Source organism: Schistocerca americana, chromosome 6 (genome assembly GCF_021461395.2).
Source record: "Schistocerca americana isolate TAMUIC-IGC-003095 chromosome 6, iqSchAmer2.1, whole genome shotgun sequence".
In the NCBI taxonomy this organism is placed as follows: Eukaryota; Metazoa; Arthropoda; class Insecta; order Orthoptera; family Acrididae; genus Schistocerca; species Schistocerca americana.
This window is the reverse complement of record NC_060124.1, coordinates 347,219,824-347,242,881: the sequence shown is the minus strand read 5'-3', so window position 1 is coordinate 347,242,881 and position 23,058 is coordinate 347,219,824. Positions and strand designations below refer to the sequence as shown.

The following is a 23,058-nucleotide window of genomic DNA, read 5'->3' as shown; positions in this document are numbered from 1 at the left end:
TTACCCCTCATGAGGTAAGCCTCTACATCCTTGTCCTCTAACCATCCCTGCTTAGCCATTTTGCACTTCCTGTCGATCTCATTTTTGAGACGTTTGTATTCCTGTTTGCCTGCTTCACTTACTGCATTTTTATACGTTCTCCTTTCATCAATTAAATTCAGTATCTCTTCTGTTACCCAAGGATTTCTACTAGCCCTCGTCTTTTTACCTACTTGATCCTCTGCTGCCTTAACTACTTCATCCCTCAGAGCTACCCATTCTTCTTCTACTGTATTTCTTTCCCCCATTCCTGTCAATTGTTCCCTTATGCTCTCCCTGAAACTCTGTACAACCTCTGGCTCTTTCAGTTTATCCAGGTCCCATCTCCTTAAATTCCTAATATAAAAAGTATAACTAAGGTATATTAAGAGGAAAGTTGCTGCTCACCATATAGCGGAGATGCTGAGTCACCGATTGGCACAACAAAAAGACTCTCACTAACAAAGCTTTCGACCATTAAGGCCTTCGTCAACAATAGAACACACACACACAGACAGACAGACACACTGGTGCATGCAAATGCAACTCTCACACACGACTGCTACTCGGGCAACTGGAACCAAACCGCGAGCAGCAGCACCAGTGCGTGATGGGATTGGTGACTGGGTGAGGGTAAGGAGGAGGCTGGGTCAGTGATGGGGAGGGATGTACGGTGGGGTGGTGGACAATGAAGTGCTGCAGTTTAGATGGAGGGGAGGAGGGGGGGAAGTAGTGTAAAAATAGAGAAATAAAAAGACAGGGTGTGGTGGTGGAATGATGGCTATGTAGTGTTGGAATGGGAACAGGGATGGGGCTGGGTGGGTGAGGACAGTGACTAATGAAGGTTGAGACCAGGAGGGTTGCGGGTATGTATTGTAGGGAAAGTTCCCACCTGCGGAGTTCAGAAAAGCTGGTGGTTTTGGGAAGGATACATATGACACAGGCTGTGAAGCAGTCATTGAAAGGAAGGATATCATGTTGGGCAGTGTGTTCAGCAACAGGATGGTCCACTTTTATATTGGCCACAGTTTGTCGGTGGCCATTCATGCGGACAGACAGCTTGTTGGTTGTCATGCCTACACAGAATGCAGCACAGTAGTTGCATCTTACGAGGGTAATCCCAAAAGTAAGGTCTCTTATTTTTTTTTATAAGTACATAGACCTGTTTATTTCTAAAATGGTTTACATCAGTTTACAGCTTGAACATTTAGCTATTTTTCGATATAATCAGTATTGCTGTCGATGCATTTTTGTAGACGCTGTGGCAGTTTTTGTATGCCCATATCATATCATCTCGCCACCAGCTCCGCAGCTTTGGCAAAGAAGGATACTGCCACTGGCATGATTGTTGCTTGGTCTCAGGTGTAAAGTGGTATGCCCAGGTTTCGTCACCCGTGACAGTTGATTCCAGAAAGTTGTTCTGTTCGGCTGCAAGGCGGTGAAGAAATGCAGTGGAAGCATCAACTTGTTGCTGCATGTGGTCCTCAGTCAGCAAGTGTGGTACCCATCTTGAGCACACCTGGTAGTTCAATGTTTCCATTAAAATTCTGTGAGCGGTGTTTTGGGAAACCTCAGGAACCAACGTGCTGAGATCATCAAGGGTGATCTGCTGATCTTCACGCATGCTTTGCTCAACCTTCAACACTGTTTCTTCACAAATTGATGGTCTCCTGCTCCTCTTTTCATCGTGAACTTCAGTCCGACCAGCTGCAAACTCTTTACACCCTTTATGAACAATTTTGACATCCATGCATGACTCACCATACACTTCTGTCATTTGGCGATGGATTTCAATTGGTACAGTGCCTTTTGTGTTCAAAAACCGAATAACTGTGCGCAATTTGCACTTTGCAGTAACATCCTACGGGAGCTCCATTCTCAAAGGCTGCCAAGCCAAGACAGCACCTCAGCGCGGTGTGCGCATTTTTACAAAGAGCGCGTGAAGCACTCTTCATAACAGTGTGGCCAACTGCCACACAAACAGAGTTCTGTACTTATAAAAAAATAGGAGACCTTACTTTTGGGATTATCCTCGTAGCTTGTAGACCACATGACTGGTCTCACAGGTAGCCATGCCTTTGATGGGATAGGTGATATTAGTGACCGGACTGGAGTAGGTGGTGGTGGGAGGATGTATGCGATATGTCTTGCATCTAGCTCTATTACAGGGTTATGAGCCATGAGGAAAGGGATTGGGAGCAGGGGTTGTGTAAGGATGGATGAGTATATTGTGTAGGTTCAATGGATGGCAGAATACCACTGTGGAAGCGGTGGGAGGATAGTGGGCAGGACATTTGTCGTTTCAGGGCACGACGAGATATAATTGAAACCCTGACGGAGAATGTAATTCAGTTGCTTCAGTCATGGGTGGTACTGAGTTACGAGGGGAATGCTTCTCTGTGGCTGGATGGTGGGACTTTGGGATGTGGTGGGAGACTGGAAAGATAAGCCACAGGATAATTTTTTTTGTACAAGGGTGGTAGGATAATTACTGTGAGTGAAGACTTCAATTAGACCCTTGGTATATTTTGTAAGGAACTGCTCGTCACTGTAGTTGCGACGACCACGGGTGGCTAGGCTGTAAAGAAGGGCTTCTTGGTATGGAACGGGTGGTAGCAATTGAAGTGGAGATATTGCTGGTGGTTAGTAGGTTTGATATGGATGGAGGTACTGATGTACCCATCTTTGAGGAGGAGGTCTACATCTAGGAAGGTGGCTTGTTGGATTGAGTAGGACCAGGTGAAACAAATGGGGGAGAAGTTGTTGAGGTTCTGGAGGAATGTGGATAGGGTGTCCTCACCTTTGCTCCAGATGGCAATGATGTCATCAGTGAATCTGAACCAGGTGAGGGGTTTAGGATCTTGGGTGTTTAGGTTGGATTCCTCCAGATGGCCCATGGATAGGTTAGCATGGAATGGTGCCGTGAGGGTGCCCATAGCCGTACCCCAGATTTGTTTGTAGGTAGTGCCTTCAAAGGAGAAGTAATTGTGGGTGAAGATATAGTTGGTCATGGCAACTAGGAAGGAGGTTGTTGGTTTTGAATCTGTCGGATATTGGGAAAGGTAGTGTTCAGTAGTGGTGATGCCATGGGCATTGGGAGTGTTAGTGTAGAGAGAGGTGGGATTAATAGTAATGAGCAGGGCACTGTGTGGTAAAGGGACAGGAACTGCGGATAGTCAGTGGAGGAAATGGTTGTTATCTTTTGTATAGGTGGGTAGGTTCCGAGTAATAGGATCAAGGTGTTGGTCACGAGAGCAGAGATTCTCTCAGTGGGGGCACAGTAATAGACCACAATGGGGCATCCAGGTTAGTAAGGTACGTGGACTTACGGAAGCATATAGAAGGTAGGAGTGTGGGTTGTGGTAGGGCTGAGTAGAGAGATTGACTCATGGGAGAGGTTCTGGGATGGGCCTAAGGATATGAGTAGTGATAGGAGATCCCGCTGGATTACTGGAATGGGGACACTGTGGCAAGGTTTGTAGGTGGAAGTATCTGACAGCTGGCGGACTCCTTCTACCAGGTAATCCATGCGGTTCAAAAGAACAGTGGTAGAGCCTATGTCTGCTAGTAGGATTATAAGTTTGGGATCTGTTTTTAGATGGTGGACTGTGGTTCTTTCTACGGATGCAAGGTTAGTTTGCATGTTGAGGGATTTGGGGAATGATGGTGAGGCATGGTTCGAGGTTAAGAAATTTTGGAAAGTTAACAGGGGGTGGTTTGGGGGCAGTGTGGTGCATCTTGGTTGGATGGAGGAGTGAACTGAGTTAGGCAAGGTTCTATATTGGTCTTTGTTTGAGTCTGATTGGTAGCGTTGGTGGCGGAAAAGTGTTTCCACTGCAGGGGCCGGGAAAAGGAGAGAAAGTCTTAACAAGTCCTTCATGACTGAATTTGTGAGTGGGGCAAAAGGTGAGGCCTTTGAAAAGGACTGATATTTCTGTGGGGCTAAGGCTTCTGGAGGAAAGGTTCATGACTGTGTTGTGGGTCTGTTTACATTCTGTTTGGTGGAGGGAGGGAGTTTGGAGAGTGATGTAAGTGACCTACTGTCACTGTTGTTTTGAACTGCAGGGATCACCTGTTCAAAGGACTCTGCTAGCTGTCAGATACTTCCAGCTACAAACCTTGCCACAGTGACCCCTTTCCAGAAACGCAGTAGGATCTCCAGTCACTAATCAAATCCTTACGCTCATCCCAGAACCTCTCCCCAGAGTCCATCTCTCTACTCCCCCCTACCACTGCATGCACTCCTGCCTTCTATATGCTTCCTAAAGTGAATAAACCTAACCATCAAGGCACCCCATTGTGTCCAGTTATTGTGCCACCACTGAGAGAATCTCTGCTGTCGTAGACCAACACCTTGAACCTATTACCTGGAACCTACCCTCCTGTGTAAAAGATACCAACCCTTTCCTCCACCGACTATTCGCAGTTCCTGTCCCTTTATCACATGATGCCTTGCTCATCACTAATGATGCCATATACCTTTACACTAACATCCCTAGGGCCCAAGGCTTTACTGCTATTGAACACTATCTTTCCCAAGACCCGGCAGATTCTAAATCAACAACCTCCTTCCTAGTCACCATGACCAACTATATCCTCACCAACAATTACCTCTCCTTTGAAGGCACTAGCTACAAACTAATCTGGGGTATGGCTATGGGCACCCGCATGGCACCATCCCATGCCAACCTATTCATAGGCCATCTAGAGGAATCCTTCCTACAAACCCAGAATTCTAAGCCCCTCACCTGGTTAAGATTTATTGATGACATCTTTGCTGTCAGGATCGAAGGTGAGGACATCCTATCCACATTCCTCCAGAACCTCAACAACGTCTCCCCCATTTGCTGCACCTTTTCCTACTCAACCCAACAAGCCACCTTCCTACATGTTGACCTCCATCTCAAAGGTGGATACATCAGTACCTCCATCCATAACAAACCTACTAACCACCAGCAATACCTCTGCTTCAACAGATGTCTTCCGTTCCATACCAAGAAGTCCCCTTCTGTACATCCTAGCCACCCATGGTCGTTGCATCTGCACGAAATGTACTGAGGGTCTCACTGAAGCCTACCAACCTTGTACAAAAAAAATCTCCTGTGCCTTATCGTTCCCATCTCCCATCACCTCCCAAAATCCCACCATCCAGCCACAGAGAACCATTCCCTTCATAATTCGGTAACACCCAGGACTGGAGCAACTGAATTACATTCTCCGCCAGGGTTTCGATTACATCTCGTCATGCCCTGAAATGGTAAATGCTCTGCCCACTATCCTTTCCACCCCACCTACAGTGATATTCCACCATCCACCAAACCTACACAATATGCTCGTCCATTGTTACACAATCCCTGCTCCCAATCCTTTTCCTAAAGGCTCATACCCCTGTAATAGACCTAGCTGGAAGACCTGTCCCATACATCGTCCCACCGCCACCTACTACAGTCCGGTCACTAACATCACCTATCCCATCAAATGTAGGGCTACCTGTGAAAACAGTCATGTGGTCTACAAGATAAGCTGCAACCACTGTGCTGCATTCTATGTAGGCATGTCAACCAACAAACCATTTGTCCACATGAATGGCCACCAACAAACTGTGGCCAAGAAACAAGTGGACCACCCTGTTGCTGAACACACTGCCAAACATGATATTCTTCATTTCAGTGACTGCTTCACAGCCTATGCCATATGTATGCCTTCCCGTCAACACCAACTTTTCTGAATTGCGCAGGTGGGAACTGTCCCTGCAATACATCCTACGTTCCTGCAACCTTCCTGGCCTCAACCTTCATTAGTCACTGTCCTCACCCACCCAGCCCTGTCCCTGTTCCCATTCCAGCACTAGACAGCCGTCATTTCACCGTCACACCCAGTCTTTTAATTTCTTTTTATTTATCTCCTTTCTGCTACTTCCCCCCCCCCCCCTTCTCTCCTGCCCTTCGTCTTAACTGCAGCACTTCTGTCTGCCACCCCCACCATGCTATCCCTCCCCCTTCCTGCACCATCTCCTCATTACACCCAACCAGTCGCCACTCCCATCATGCACTGGTGGTGCTGCTTTCAGTTGCCTGAGACTGCAGTCGTGTGTGGGGGGGGGGAGGGTGCGCACCCGCATATGTGTCTCTTTTTGACGAAGGCCTAAATAATGGCCGAAAGCTTTAATTGTGAGAGTCTTTTTGTTGTGCTACCTGCGACTCAGCATCTCCGCTGTATGGTGAGTAGCAACTTTCCTTCTTGTATATTGTTACATTCCATCCTGGGTTTTCCATTTTTTGATTGAGGTATATTAAGAAATCGTGTACTGGGTGGATCACCTAAAACTTGCATCGCAAATATTGCACAAATGGAAAGTCATGCATGGACAAAGAGGTTTACCAATGCAGAAAAAGCTGACTTGCTCATGGTTTATGAAGAGTGAAGGAAGAATGCAATTCATTCTTGTATGGTGTATATGGCGAATTATCCCAGTAGATGTCAACTTTCTCAACAGTTATTTATCAGCCTTTTCAACTGCTATATGAAAGTGGTAGTTTTAACACCGAGACAATGTTACAGAAGGAAACAGTCGATGACAGAACGGGGGGAAATTAATGTTCTTGCTGCTGTTGCAGTTCATCCACATGTTAGCTCTTGCAAAATTGTACGAGGATGTAGCATGAGTCAGACAAGTGTCTTACACATTGTCCATTCTCATAGGTTCCATCCGTATCACATCTCTCCATCAAGAGCTGCATGGAAACTATTATGAGAATCATGTTAACTTCAATACATGGACATTAAGACAGCATACTCCAGTTGTATCACGTGTCTTGTTTAGTGAAGAAGCCACATTAATGAATCATGACCAGGTAAACTGCCAAAACGTGCACTGTTGGTAAGTTGACAATCACTGCTGGCTTTCTCAGGGGACATGTCAGCATCCATGAAGTGTAAACATGTGTGGGATAGTGAACCATCAGCTCATGTTCTTATGTCTCTTAGGTGGAACACTGAATGTACACAAGAATCGTAACCTCCTAAGAGACTGTCTTCTAAGGATGCTAGAAGACATTCCTCTGCAGACTAGGAGTAACCTGTGGTACCAATATGATGGCCGTCCAGTCCATAGTGCAAATCATTGGATTAGGGCTCAGGGGGCCTTTACCTTGCTTGGCCCGTTCCCCATATTTGACGCTTTTAGCTGTTTTTCTGTGTAGAAAACTGAATGGTGCTGTCTACAAGGAAATACCAACTACACCCAATGATAGGCAATGACGTATTGCAGCAGCCTGCTTGGACATCTCCACTGAAATGCTGGCATGTGTGCAGCAGTTGTTCCATGCCAGACTGAAAGTTTGTAGTGCCGCTACCAGTGGACAATTATAACACGACCTGTGATAGTCAGTTGTCTTGTTAGTGGTCAGAATCCACATAACTAATGTATGCACTTGTGTTGTTCTTTAGTGTGTACTACCACAGGTATTCTACAAGTGTTGGTGTGGGAACTTTTCAAAATATGATATGTTGTAAACAAGTCTCACTAAAATCCTGCAACAGACACCACTGACATTCTAATTTACCTTATTTTTAGTTTGTTAATGTCTGTAGGCACTGTTTGATTTAAAAAAGTGTACGTTTGCAAAAAAACTCTTTCTAAGTATTATTACAATCTACTGATTGGCTAACAATACGAGCCCATAACTACCAACCATTCTGTGAAAACCGCACATTCTTAGCATTTTCCATTTTCACAATTTCTGTTGTGTATGTTTTAGGTGATTCACCCTGAATGATACATTTGGAAAAAAAAGCAAGTTGATCATTCAATAAGTCTTTTGAATTGAAGGGGGAATGTTTATATATTTCAAATTCTTCTAAAAGGTTAATTTTGTTGTCCTTGTCAATTGTACGCAAAATTTCCATGTCAAGCAACGGTGAAGCAGGAAGAATGTGTTTCTTACTTTGAGATTTTCTGCAAAAGTCAACTCATATGAATTCCCAATGTTTTTGTTGAGCAAGTGCTGATGAATGAAGGTCTTAAATGCCCTCCCAATCTGTTCTGTATAAAAATTCAGACATATATTACACTGTTTTTTATAGACTCTAAATCTGAGAAATTTTTCAGTCGGAGGTTTCTCTTTGCGTATAAAGAGCAACTTGGTGATATTGTTGGTGATAAAGGACACTTTGTGTTTTTTACAAATTAGCTGTACGATATAAAATGTCACCTAAAAATTCAGTTTAGAGTAATTTATGTTTTTGTTGGTTTTATGTGTATAAAGTTTTTGTACAAAGCTTGCTTGATATATGTTTTTGACAGCTAAGTATTTTAAGTTATTAAGTTAAGTAACAAAAGCAGAAGGATTTAGGAGCACCTCAATAATGTGGTCAATCATAGCATGAAAAAGTCCCAATTTGTGCTTAAAGGTGGGGGGCAAGAGGAGGCATGGATGGTGTTATCGATTATGGTGAGTTTCCTGTAAAAGTCAAAGTTATGTCGACATTACCTGCTTGAGGTAGTTAGTTCTGGTGCATAACAGCATTTTTGTTAAAAAAACTGAAACTATATTTTCGGACAACAAAAAATATGTGAAAATGATTATTAGTTTTTGCTAATTATTTTTTTATGTAATATGTTTCTTTAATTGCAAATAAATTATTTTCAGATTGTGTTATTCGGACAACATACTACAAATACTTTCATCCTAAGGAATGCTTAATTACAAATGGAGTTATAAACCGATCTATTGCTCAAGCTTCAGAGAAATACTCGGCATATCAAGATGACTATTATAGTTCCCAGTAAGTGTAAATATGCATTGTGAGAATAATAATGTGTGCTAAATTAAGCTTGTTTCTTTAACATGAAATTAGATTTACAACAACTAACATCTGCATGCATTTTTTTATGCATCTTGCTTCTTTTCTTTGTTTCTGGCTTAACAGTACCATAGTCATTTAGTAGCCAAAGCACCATTGGTGTATGTGTGTTTTAATTTGTGTTTTTATGAGTCCTTGTATCTATATTGGTGCAGTATATAATATGGTGTATATTTGTCAATTTATAATGAACACAGTTTCAACTGCGGCTACATTAAATTCCACATTGAAGTTCAAAATATAAGGAATGTTTGTTCTTGTTCTATTATTATTATTATTATTATTAGCATAGCAAGGAATTTACAGCCTGTTCTCCAGTTGACAGCTACAAATGGTTTACTTAATAGTGTGCTTCTGGGTGTTCTACGGAATTGTTGTTTTAGTTCGTAAAATGGAAACAACAATTTGGCAAAATGCCTGGAAGCACACTGTTAATCAATCACACTGAGAAAACATGAGACATCACCTCTCACTATGGGGAGATGAAATTTCGCAGCGTACACTAGTTGGATAAGCTCCACCAAGGACAGGTCATCTTCTCAGTGTGTTGAGATGGACAAGTTGCACCCAAGTTCACTGAAATGAAATATCATATTAACACATCAGCGGCAAATTGGATTGTGCACCATGCAAGCAAGCCAGACTGTAGTGTGAAAGAGAATTTGTGATGCTCTACAAATGCTAGACGTCATTTCAAAAGAGCAAAGTGAAGATCATTGTCAAAGGGTTATATTTCGTGCCCACTCCAAAATTGCTACCAGTAGCAGAGTAAATAAGCTCTGTGGAGCATATAGTGTATCTTGTACTGGAAGTAGCAGGAGAGATTTGCCATGACACCTGTGGAGCACTTACAAGGTGTCAAGGCTAAGATCAAACATCTTTAAGGGAGAATTAGCATTAAGAAATCTGCCAGATGACAAGAAAGCTGTAGTTCTGCCAGCACATTCCTAATGTCACATATGAGCTACAGTAAGAAGATTTTCGATCTATTGAATGACATTGCGGACCGACGGACAAATGTTGATCCAACAAATAAAATTGAGAGGAACATGATGGTGATTTCTCAGTGAGTCTGGCTTGCCACATAATGTCATTAAGGGTATTAAAACACAAGTGGCAGAGCCACCTCTACTGAGTAACCTTCCTAAGGTACATAAGGAAGGAATTCTGTAAGAGTCATAGTAATATTGGTGCACCTATGTACCTATCGGCAAAATACCTGAAACACATTCTCAGTGTAATGTGGGAGGTGTGAAGACCACATCTGCATCTCCACTGACTTCGTCCAATGCCTCATTCAATTGCGGTTCCCGGATACAGCTATAATGGTCAATATCAGTGTGGTCTCTCTCTTTATGAGGTTCCACTTTCTGATTCCTTTGACATTTGTTCCCCAGAACTTTTTAGACACATACTGACATCTATTTATCTCCTATCGGATGGAAAATATGATAAACAAACTAATGTGTGACAAATGATAGTCCATTATCAAATGTTGTGACGAACCTACACATGGAACACTCTAAAGCAAAGGCACTACAGTATGCCAACCTGAAACCAATGTGTTTCTGTCAGTAGATGGAGAACACATTTGTGGTGTGACCATATGGAGCAAAGAAAGCTTCAAGGGTTCCTGGAACATTTAACCTCTGTCCATCATAATATCAACTTGAAAAATATTGCTAGCCACCTTCCCTCGGCGTGTTAGTTAAGAGAAGAATGGATGGTTCCCTGGTTCACAGTATATGTAATAAAATCTACACACACTGACCTGTATCGCCACACCTCAAGCCAATACCGTCAGTCACAAGGAAATTTGGTGCTAAAGACTCCGTTATTTAGAGCTTGAACACTTCTGGACAAGGAGAGCCTCACCAAAGGATTACAACACCTGCAAAAAGTGTTCTGAAGGCATTTGTTCTGAGGTCATCAAACTGAACAGGTGGTGCAGTCAAAATCAAGAATGCCTCAGAAAGAGGATGAGACCGAGACTGAGGAAGAATGGAGAAAGATTGGTAGGCTCCTATGGAAATACGCATCAATCCCTTAACTAAGATAAAAAGTATTCTTTTTAATGTTAGAGAAGATCTAGGTCTCTGAGAGACAGATGTGTGTCACATTCCATGTGAATGTGGCATGTCTTACATTGGGCCGATTACTAGAACAGTCAAGTAGAGGGCAGGCAGTATCAACGACATACTTAACTAAAACACCCAACAGATCGGTTGTCGCTGAGCACTGCCTTGTATATAATCATGAAGTGAAATGAAATTTGATGAGACAAGTATCGTGGTGCAGGTGCCATGTTTCTGGGGCAGCATAATTAACCCGTCTATCAAAATAAAGATGTAAGAAAACCTAATGAACAGGGACAATGGTTTCAAGTTAAATAATGCTTGGTGCCTGACACACTATTAAAATAATCTCCATTCGTCACAACCACCCTTGTTGGAAAATACTAAGAGAACTTACTTTTCAGAGTATATTAGTGCTAGTTCTGGAATAAAAGAGCATCAAAGGGTGTAGTCTGCTTCGGGAATCGAACATGTAACAATATTATGAAAAGGATAGTTGCTACTCACCATATGGCAGAAATGCTGAGTTGCAGATAGGCACAACCCAAAGACTGCCAGAAAATGAGCAATCGGCTGACAAGGCCTTCGTCGGAGACAAAACACACACACGACATGCATGCAAACGCAACTCACACACGCAACCACAGTCTCTGACTGCTGAGGCCTCAGCAGCCAGAGACTGTGGTTGTGTGGAGTGTGTGAGTGTTTTGCCTCCGACAAAGGCCTTCTTGGCTGAAGGCTCATTTTCTGACCGTCTTTTTGTTGTGCGTCTCTGCAACTCAGCATCTCTGCTGTATGGTGAATAGCAACTATCCTTTTCATAACATGGTTATATTCCATCCTGGATTTTCCATTGGGGAATCAAACATAGCTATAAATAGACCAACAAGGGTTCAGCTTGGTTGGAGTTTAGGCAGTGAGTACCATAACAACAAAACTCACAGCACCTGAAGAGGGGCTTGGGTCAGCATTTAAATATGATGTGTAAAATGCAAACAACAACTCGACAGAAAGCCCAGAAGCACACTACCGATCAGTCACGCCAGAAAACCTTGTAAGTCTAAAAAATGAGCTGTATTACATCTACTCCACTATCGACTCTTGGTGGCTAAAGTATCAGAGAGAAAGAGCAAAAATTAAAATGTAATATTTATTTGAAGTTTGGTAACATGTTAAGAATGGTGTAAGTTTTGCCTTGTAGTTGTTAAAAGTGGTTCATGTTTGTCTCACTTACTGTGCTTGTTCTGATATGTCGTGCGTTGTTGAGGAATGTGGTATTTCAAAAGTTCTAGACTTTCATTTTTGCACACACTTTTATTCTGATGATGCCTATATGTGAAAGCTAAATGTATATGTTATGTTATTACTCGTCTCACTCAAAGGCCATACATACCCCTCTATATTGCAGTTAAAACTGCTAATGAATGGAATGGAATGGAATATTGTTACCAGCACTTAGAGAGACCACCATGCTTTTTGCCAGCATGTGCTCATGAGAAAACATTGTTAATTAATAAATAAATGAGGTACCAATCAGGCGAATTTCATCAGTGAATACTTCATGAATAATCACAATTATAGTGTAAGCAGAGTGACCACAAGGGTATAATCATCACTGTCCTCACTGGATTTTGATCTGGAGCTGCTGTTGACAGGAAGGCCATATCTTTGATCTTTTCTTTCACAAGTACATCATGATTCCATGTCCTGTGGACTACCTTTTTGATCAGCCTGATAACTCGAGTCCAATCATGCAGGGTAATGTTTACAGTAACTTCTTTCATCAGCATGTCAACTACACTGAAAGTTTTTATTTTTCCTAGCGAAGTCGCTTTTCACCTGGGTCCCATATATGTTCAGGCAGATTGAGATGAACACTGACTACACAGTTCTCTTCCTTTGCAGTCAATTAATCAACCTGTTTGGGTATGGTTCTTAATTTGTACAGCAAATAAAGTCCTAGTAACACTATTGTATTTATGTGTGGCTTGGGATTGTTCAATGAAACACAAAAATTTGAAGACCAATCCATGAAGATTTTTGGCATTAAAATCCTCATGATAGTCGCTCGACTTTCTATTCTAGAACAAAAAACCAATGAGCAACTTGGATTAAAGTCACAAGTTGAGCTAGTGTGAAAGATGATTACGCGTTATGCTTGCCTACTGGCACTTTTGTTGTTCCTTAGGCTGCGTAGTCCTTGCAGCTTTTATTAAGGTGTGTCTTGCTGTAACTACAGCCTCTTCCAGACACGCAATATGTTTGAGCAAATGTTCCTCTTGGCATGCAGATACTGGCATGTCAGTCTGATATGTCGTTCACCTCTCTCAATGAATATCGGGACAAACCAAGTTCACGGTCAGTTTCAAAGAGACTGCTTAGGCCCATTAATAACTTTGAACAATGGCAACTCCAGGTAAGAATGTCAACAGTGTAGGAAAAGTTAGATTTCTACTTACCATAAAGATGACAAGTTGCAAACAGGCACAATTAAGACATTTACACATAAGCTTTCAGTGACAGCTTTCATCAGAAAAAGACACACACACACACACACCATTCATTCACACAAGCAAGCACACCTCACGCGCACATGGTCGCTAATTCCACCAGCAGCTCAAGCCATAATGCCAGGCGTTCATTTGCTTCTTTTTGTCATGAACTTCATATCCACAACTATTCATGATGCATTTTGGAACTTATAAAAAGAGTGTGTGTCACAACTGAAGTATCATTCATCCTAACTACTCCAGTTAGCCTAACTACCCTCCCGAACTATGAGACATACCATCAAATAGGGTGTACCAGCAAGTTCAAAGTTACTACATGTGTTGCTGTGCAGCCTCAAGTCTCAAACATCTATCATGTATATGTGGAGACTGAAGCAATGAATGAAAATTTGTACTGAGGCTGAGATTCTGGGATTCAAACCTGGGTCCCATGCTCACTCGGTAGATGTGCATGCCACTGTATCTCTCCCAAGGGGCTCGCCGCTCTTTGGTGGGTTCATGTTTGGCTATCTCGGTGCCCTAGCCCTTGCAGCGTTTTTTCCCTTCCAAGCTGCATGTCTGTCCTCTTGCTGTTCTTCTTCCCCTTCCTTGGGGAACATATCTGGGATGTTTTTGGGAATGTATTCTGCATTTTCAGTAGCCGACATCAGAACAGTCTCTCCACTGTTTTTTATTCCCCTTCTCCTATGCTTCCTTCACCTCGCTGTTTGAGGTTCCTCTTTTTCTTCTTCCTCCTCCCTGTGCGCTCCTGAAGGCCGGTCCGCGCATCTGACACATAACAGGTAGCTGGGTAACTTGTAATTCCTAGCCCCGGGTCGACAGGTAGGGTTCACATGTACCTCTTGGTACAGGCCAGGCCCAGGGAGGGGTAATGCCTGAGCTGCTACCTTCCAAATTGTCAATTGGTCCCTCCATCAGGTGTTAGGGAGGTGTGATCTGAGGTGTGAACAATTACTTAAGGCAGGTGCACCCCCCTCTGAGGAGGTCCCCAGTTGGAAGGAGCCATTGGAGATGTTGGCAGTCGTGGGGGATTTTCTTGCAATGACCCAGTCATCTTCTTCACAGTCAGTGTCTACTAAACGTAAACAGAATGAAGCTCACAATTCAAAAGACCCTCTCAGCTGCACTACAGTTCCTCACACTGAAGATGGTCAGTCCTTTGCTACAGTAAATCTGTCAATTATTCAGAAAGGTGTTGATGCAGTTGCCACCCCTGTGAAATCCTGCTCTCGATTATTCAATGGCACTTTGGTTTTGGAGATTACTTCTGATTCTCAAGCACAACAACTGCTTGCATCTTCGTCCCTCCACAGCTATCCTGCTCATGTTGAGGCCCATCGGACTCTGAATTCTTCCCATGGTGTTATTTACTCTATGTTGCTCGAAGGTCTGACTGAGACAGGAATCCAAACCTATCTCTCTCTCTGATCAGAGTGTCGTTGCACTCTATCGGGTGATAAAAAAGGTAGATGTATCATTAGTGCCCACACCTACTCTTTTTCTCACTTTTGATAGAGTGGTGCTTCCAACAAAGATCAAAGCAGGCTATGATGTTATCACAGTCTGACCATACATTCTGAACCCCCTCCTCCCGAGTTTGTCCCCTGTATCTTGATGAGCGGGCGGTCCAGGAGATCTGCATGAAGGAAAAAGTGCCTTACCCAGTCGCTCGTAAGTTGTTGGCTAGTCGTAAACACTGCATTCTACCATCCGTTACTTACAGTATTGTTCTTGCTACATCTCGCTCCATGAAGGACATGGCCAGTGCAGACATGCGACCTCAAATTCAGCACTGCGGTTGTAAAATCTGTCAGTGTCACGTTAGCATCCCCATCTCCTCCTCCACATGTGCAACAAGCCACCAAACTTTCCCCTCATGGGGCGAAGTCACCTGCTTCACAACTGGCAGGCTGGAAAGGACAGAAGGAATGCCCCCGTGAAGGCTTCTTATGTCCCTCGAGCCAACATATATCTGAGTCTTCGTCTGCCAACTGGAAAAGCTCCAAGAAATCAAACAAAGGCAAATGGTCTCCTCCTTTGCCGATTCGGAGATCCTCTTTGATGGTGTTGCCACGTGATACCCCAACCCGGCTCACCTCTGTGTTGCTGGTGTGCAGTGGCAACCATTGACCAACCACAGACCAACAGAGGGAGAATGCCGAAGCCTCTGTAGATCTCGTGGAGCAGGATCCTCTAGCCTCTGTGCCCCGTAACGGTGAGTCTTTGAAGACTGGCACTCATCCCCTCTCCTCATCATGACTCTCCTCCAATGGAATGTTCGCAGCCTTAGATCCAACAAAGAGAACTTTTGGCTGCTCTTGGAATCACACGGTCTGCTTGTTCTCTGCCTCCAGAAACAAAATTGTGTTCTCACAACTGCTTTGAGCTCTCGCATTTCTTTCTGGGCTGCTTTGACCTTCCTCTCAGAGGACGGCATTCCATCTTATGGGGGAGTCATGCTGCTCATCTGGAGTGATGTTCATAGTCAAACCATCTCCCTGACTACCTGGCTTCGATCTGTTGCAGTCCGCATTTCCCTTCCCCACTTCACATTTTCCCTTTGTATCGTTTACATCCCTCTGGTATTCGATATCAGCAGGGTAGACTGCCTCCAGCTTATTGGGCAACTCCCTCTCCTCTTTCTGCTGCCCAGTGACTTCAGTGCTCACCAACCCCACTGGGGCTCTCCCACAACCCATCTGAGAGGTGCCATCTTCGCTGACCTTCTCAGTCAACGTAACCTCATCTGCCTTAACACAGGAGCACCCATGTTCCTTTCAGACTCATACACACCTATTCCCACTTGGACCTCTCCTTCTGCACTGCCCAGCTTGCCCATCGTGTCGAATGATTCATTCACTCTGACACATAATTAAGTGACCATTTCCCGTGTGCCATCTATTTGTTGACTCCCACTCCATCTACGTGCGCACCCAAATGGCGGCTTTTTAAGGCCGACTGGGACCTATACAACTCCCTGGCGACCTTGACCAGTTGTGATGACCAAATAGAATGTCTTGCAAAGGTTATGCTTACCACCGCAGAACATTCCATTCCTTACATTTCCTCTTTACCGCACCATGTCCTGATCCCTTGGTGGACTGAGGCATGCCATGATGCAATTTGCGCACAGATATGTGCTCTCCACGTTTTTAACCGTCATCCTATGTTTGCATTCATTATAAACAGTTGCGTGCACAGTGTCATCGCGCTCTTTGGGATAGCAGAAAAGCTAGCTGGATTTGATTTGCCAATTCTTTCAACAGTTCCACTCCCTCTTCCATTGTGTGGGCCAACCTCCAACAGCTGTCTGGGACCTGGCTCCATCCCCCAATGTTTGGCCTGATCATAGCAGATGATGTCATAGTGGACCCCATGGCTATCTCCAACACAATGGGACGCTGTTTAGCAGAGATTTCGAGCTCCATCCACAATCATCCTGCCTTTCTCCATCAGAAAGAAGTGGAGGAGGCTTTTGGCAGTACTGTTCTGTTCTCAGAATTGTGAGTGCTACATGCTGTCTTTACTACAAGGGAGCTAGGTCATGCTCTCACTTCATCACGATCCTCTGCCCGGGCCGGATGATGATCGCATTCAGATGTTGCAGAACATTTCTCTGGCAGGCAAACACTTCCTCCTTCATACGTACAATCACATCTGGGCAGAGGGCACGTTTACCAGATGCTGGTGTGAAGCAACTATCACACCTATATCTAACCCCGATAAGGATAAACACCTTCCTTCTAGTTATCGCCCCATTTCTCTCACCAGCTGTGTTTGCAGGGTGATGGAACTTACGATTCAGTGTGGATTTCGAGCACACCATTCTGCATATGACCATCTCGTCACTTTTTCATCCGTGTCATGAGCGGTTTTCACGGAAGTACCAGATTGTGCTCGTGTTTTTCGATTTGGAGTAAGTCTACGACACCTGCTGGAGGACTGGTAATCGCCATACTCTTTACACGGGGGGGCTTCTGGGGCTGCATGCACCGATTGCTTCAGGAAATTTTAAAAGATTGAGTTTTCAAGGTATGTGTGAGTTCTGCCTTGTTGGACACCTTAATCCAGGAAAACGGTGTGCCTGAGGGTTCTGTCCTGAGCGTCATCCTCTTTGCTATTGCCGTTAACACGATTGTGGCTTGTCTCCTGCCGGACATCTCCGGCTCCATTTTCGTTGACAATTTTGCCATCCATTTCACTGCTCCCCAGACATGTCTCCTTTAGCGATGTCTTCAGCATTGTATCGATAGTCTTTACTCGTCGAGCATCGACAATGATTTTTGCTTCTCCATTGATAAAACCATTTGTATGAATTTCTGGCAGCGCTGTTGGTTTCCTTCCACTGTCTTTACAACTTGGGCTTGTTGCTCTTCCTTTCATTGAAACTAAGAAATTCCTGGGGCTCATACTCAATAGAAAACTTTATTTTTTCCTCTCACGTGTCATGTTTTACCTGGCTGCCTGCTGCGTGTGGTCCCTCGGTGATCTGTGTGTCCTCAGCAGTACTTCCTGGGGAGTGGTTCGAACCAACCCCCTCCTTTTGTGCCAGTCCCTTGTCCATTCAAAACTAGACTATGGGTATTTTGTTCATGCATCTGCACGTCAGTTTCTCTTACACCGTCTCAATACTGTCCAGCATTGTGGCATCCATTTGGCCACTGCCACCTTGTACACTAGCCAGGTTGAGAGTCTGCATACAGAATCTGTCGAACTACTGCTGTCATACCGCCGTGATTTTCTCCTCTTCATATATGCATACCATTTGTCTGTGATCCCAGGGCACTCATCTTACGCCTTCTCCTTCAATAACTCCTTTGATTGCCAATATGGGGCACATCACTCTTCTCTGTTACCTCCTGGAGTTCACTTTCGGCTATTGGTCTGGCAGCTTAACTTCACACTACTGGCTACTTTACCTTAATTTGCTTCCTTAGGGTACTACTCCAGTCTTGCTCTATGGCCATAAGTTTCTCATCCTTCGCAATAATACCTTTGTGTACACTCGTGGCTGTCAGACTGACCATGGTGTCGGGTGTGCCTTTGGCATTGGCTCCGACATTTTTCGGTATCAACTTCCAGAACACAGCTCAGTATTTACAGCGGAGCTCTTCACTGTGTATCAGGCCACGCAGTACATCCGACAACACTTGCTTTTCAATTGTGTCATCTGCCTCGACTCTCTCAGTGCTCTTCAGAACTTCTGTATGCTGTATACTCTTGATCCCTTAGTGCAATGGGTCCAGAAAAGCTATCATTTGCTCACACTTGATGAAACCACTGTGATGTTTATGTGGGTTCCTGGTCACGTCAGTCTGATAGGAAACGAGGCCGCTGACGCTGCTGCTGAGGCTGCAGTCCTCGTATCTCAGCCTGCTAGTTTTTACATCCCCTCCAGTGGTCTCTTGTGTTGCTTTCTGTTAGCAACTGGTGTCACTTTCTGTTAGCAACTGGTGTCACTTTGGCAACACCACTGGTCTTCCCTTCATGGGAACAAGCTGCGGGTTATTAAGCCTCTCCCAGTGACGTGAACAACCTCCTCTCAGCCCTCTCGCCATGAGGATATCATTTTAACTAGGTTGCATATCAGGCACTGTCTTTTTAGCCATGGCCATTTGTTAAGTGGTCCTCCCCCACCAATTTGTGCTCATTGCGCTCAACCTTTGAAAGTTTGCCATTTCGTGACGGAATACCAGTTTTTTAACCACTTACGTTCTAGTGTCTGTTTGCCATCTGAGTTATCGGCAGTTTTAGCGAACGATTTGCGGGCTGTCGACTGCGTTTTACTTTTTATCTATTGTAGCAATATGGCAAAGGACATTTAATTTTTAGTTCAGGACCTCCGTTTCTCTAGGGCGTGTTTTATAGACACTTCTCCACGTCATTGTTTTTAGCTGTCTTTTCTTCCATCAATTGTGATTATTGTGTAGCCATTTGTAACTCCTCTCCTTGTCTTCACGTTCTACAGCTCTGACATGGGCACACATGATCCTAGTTGTTTTTGTGCCATAAAACAAAACAAAACAATACAATACAATACATTGTCCATCCCCTAGTGCAACAGGTCCAGGAAAGCTGTCACTTGCTCACTCCTGAGGGAGCCACTGTGATGTTTATGAGAGTCCCTGGTCTCATCAGTCTGATGAGAAACGAGGCCACTGATGCTGCTGCCAAGGCTGCGATTCTCGTACCTCGACCCGTTAGTTCTTCTATTCCCTCTGATGATCTCTGTGTTGCCATCTGTCGACAGGTGGTGTCACTTTGGCATCATCGCTGGTCCTCACTTCTTGCTGCAAGGAGATTATTTTAACTAGGTTGCATATTAGGCACTGTCTTTTTAGCCATAGCCATTTGTTAAATGGTGCTCCCCAACCTCTTTGTGCTCACTGCCTGCAACCTTTGGTGGTTCACCATTTCCTGATGGAATGCCCTTTTTTGAATCACTTAACTTCTCATTTATGTTTGCCGTCTCTGTGTTATCAGTTGCTTTAGCAAATCTTGTGTGCTGTTGGCCACGTTTTACTTTTTATCCATCGTAGCAATATGACAAAGGACATTTAATCTTTAGTTCAGGACCTCCATTTCTCTATGGCATCTTCATGTGCTATAGTTCCAACATGGGCACGTATGACCCTAATTGTTTTTGCGCCCTAAAACGCACAACAACAGTTTCCACTGTTCCATTGTTACACAGTGGCTTTGCACAACTGTGTGGACTACCTCAGCATGCCTCCCTCCTCCATCCAAATTCCCACTCACGCCCTCCACCTGTAGGCCCTGGGTTAGAGTAGGCCCGAGGTATTCCTGCCTGTCATAAGAGGTGACTAAAAGGAATCTCACACCTTTAGGCCTTTATGTGATGGTCCCTTTAGGGTTTTACCTCCATTTCTCAAAATTTTCCCGAAGAGAGAGTCAATTGGGGAAGGGCGCCTTACATGGTGCCTCGTGTCCATTGTGCATTGAGACCTTTAGCCCACTTTCTCCTCGAGGCTTTGCAGTCCCGTTCTTCCTCCATCTCTTGGGCAAGGACACCTTCCTGGGTGCATTTTCCTCCACCCACTATGCAGTGTCGTTTGCTGTGCTGACAGTGACCATGGAATTCCTTGCACCTCATATCCAGCACGGTAGCCTGTCCGTTGTGGTGGGGCCACCATGTACCCTGTTGGTTGTAGCCCCCAGACTACGCAGGGATTGCTCTGCTGATGCCTGTGCTATTAACTCCCCACATGCCAAGGAGTATATGCCTGTCACCCTGTGGCATTGGGACTCCTGGCAATGGCTGTGGCTGGGTGGTGCTCGTGGGGAGGATCCCTGGTCAGTGTGGGTGGCATCAAGGCAGGTGACGCGCAATGATGCATACCATGTCATCACTAGCTGGTGACCAAACGCCAGCAGTCTCCAAGCATTCCAAGTCTCTATACAATGCAAGGAAGTATGATACTAAATCGTTTCCCTCCCTGTCCACACCATGGGAGGAACACCAGGCTAAGGATGGCAGCGAACCTTATTCGCCCCGGTACCTCATATGTACGAGAGCTGGTTGGGGGGCACTTCCCTCCTTGTTACTACCGCACCACGTACCTCGGGAGCACTACCACCCCCCTCCCCCCACCCAACCAACCATCAGGGACACCAGTCCCTACTTCTCATCCGGAGAAGCATAAGTCTTCATCGGCTCCTCCCGCTAGAAAGGGGTCCCTTGGGTCACTCCCTTCACAGTTTTCCTCTAGTGGGAAAGATGACACCAGTGGCTGAAGTGCCCAAAAGCAGCTGGTCATAGGGCTTCACGATCATCCTCTTTTCCAGAGACGGAATCAGTGATACCCTGCCAGCCAGAGAAATCCAGAAAGAAGACTCCAAAAATCAAGGGAATTGTGGTGGTACCCACACCACCACTGCCTACAAGCTCTGCGTCTGAGGATGGTGAAGATTCTGGTGTCTGCTGACGACCTAGATCTCACCAGACCCTTAGACACAATGGATATAGCCTGTTCAGGAAATAAGTCGGTGGCAGCAGGAGACCCTGAGGCGTAGACTGCCTCATTGAGTGTTTCATGCCTTCCCAGTCTCGCAATCATGTCATCCTCCATTGGAATTGCAGCAGTTTTTTCCACCATGCGGCTGAGCTATGGCAACTGTTAAGCCTTACACCTGCTTTCTGCATTGCCCTCTAGCAAACCTGGTTCCCGGCAATGCGAACCCCTGCCCTTCGTGGCTACAGGGGATATTACAACAACCGTAGCGAATATAATAGTGTGTCAGGTGGAGTTTGCGTCTATGTCCTGAACTCAGTATGTAGTGAACCTGCGCCCTTTCAAACTCCTCTTGAAGCTGTGGCTGTCAGGATACGGACGACACAGGAAATAACTGTTTGCAACGTATGTCTTCCTCCGGTTTTAATGTCCATAACCCCTCGTGGGGTAGCACCATGCTTATTGGCCGAGGCAGAGATGTCAAAAATTTACTGTCACAACCCAACCTCTGCCTCTTAAATATGGGTGTCCCCACACATTTCAGTGTGGCACATGGCACATATTCGGCCATTGATTTCTCAGTTTGCAGTCCTGGCCATCTCCGATCTATCCACTGGAATGGACATGATGACCTGTGTGGTAGTGACCACTTCCCCATCTTCCTGTCACAGCTCTGGTGTCAGATCCACGGACACCTACCCAGATGGACTTTAAACAAGACAGACTGGGACGCTTTCACCTCTGCTGTCACCACTGAATCTCCTCCACATAGTAACATCAATGTGGTGGTTGAGCAGGCAACTACAACGATCGTTTCTGTGGCGGAAAACATGATCCCTCGTTCTTTAGGGTGCCCCCAGCGAAACACAGTCCCTTGGTGGTTGCCGGAAGTCACTGAGGCAATTAAGGAGTGTTGGCGAGCTCTACAGTGGCACAAGTGGCACCCTTCCCTTGAGCACCTCATTGCCTTTAAACAGGTGTGTGCCCGCATTCACCAGCTTATCAAAAGGCAGAAACAGGAGTGTTGGGAGAGGTACGTGTTGACCATTGGGTGCCATACATCTCCTTCCCAAGTCTGGGCAAAGATCAGACGAGTTTTGGTGTACCACACCCCAACAGGTGTTAATGTAAATGGTGTGTTACCTACTGACACAAACGTGACTACTGAGCACTATGCTCGCGCCTCTGTGTCAGAGAATTAACCCCCAGCCTTTCGCACTCTCAAACGGCGGATGGAAGGAAAGTCCTTTCATTCACTACATGCCACAGTGAACACTATAATGGAGCTCCTCAGTGCCCTTGCACATTGCCCTGACACAGATCCTGGGCCAGATCGGATCCACAGTCAGATGATTAAACATCTCTCGTCTGACTACAAGTGACATCTCCTCCTGATCTTCAACCGGATCTGGGGCGATGGTGTCTTCCCATTGCACTGGCGAGAGAGCATCATCATACCAGTGCTCAAACCTGGCAAAAACCCGCTTGATGTGGCTAGCTATCGGCCCATCAGCCTCACCGACATTCTTTGTAAGCTGCTGAAACGTGTGGTGTGTGGGCGGTTGAGTTGGGTCCTGGAGTCACGTGGCCTACCGGCTTCATGCCAGGGCAGTTTCC

General features: G+C 45.0%; 1 protein-coding gene across 1 annotated transcript in view; it reads left to right on the top strand.

Annotated features, from left to right (window-relative positions):
• LOC124619481 (intraflagellar transport protein 52 homolog) overlaps positions 1-23,058 on the top strand; it is a 75,939-nt gene that overhangs the window by 13,982 nt on the left and 38,899 nt on the right. The window contains exon 4 of the mRNA XM_047145894.1: positions 8,670-8,805. Within this exon, the coding sequence (XP_047001850.1) occupies positions 8,670-8,805 (136 nt within the window). The remainder of the gene's footprint in view (positions 1-8,669; positions 8,806-23,058) is intronic.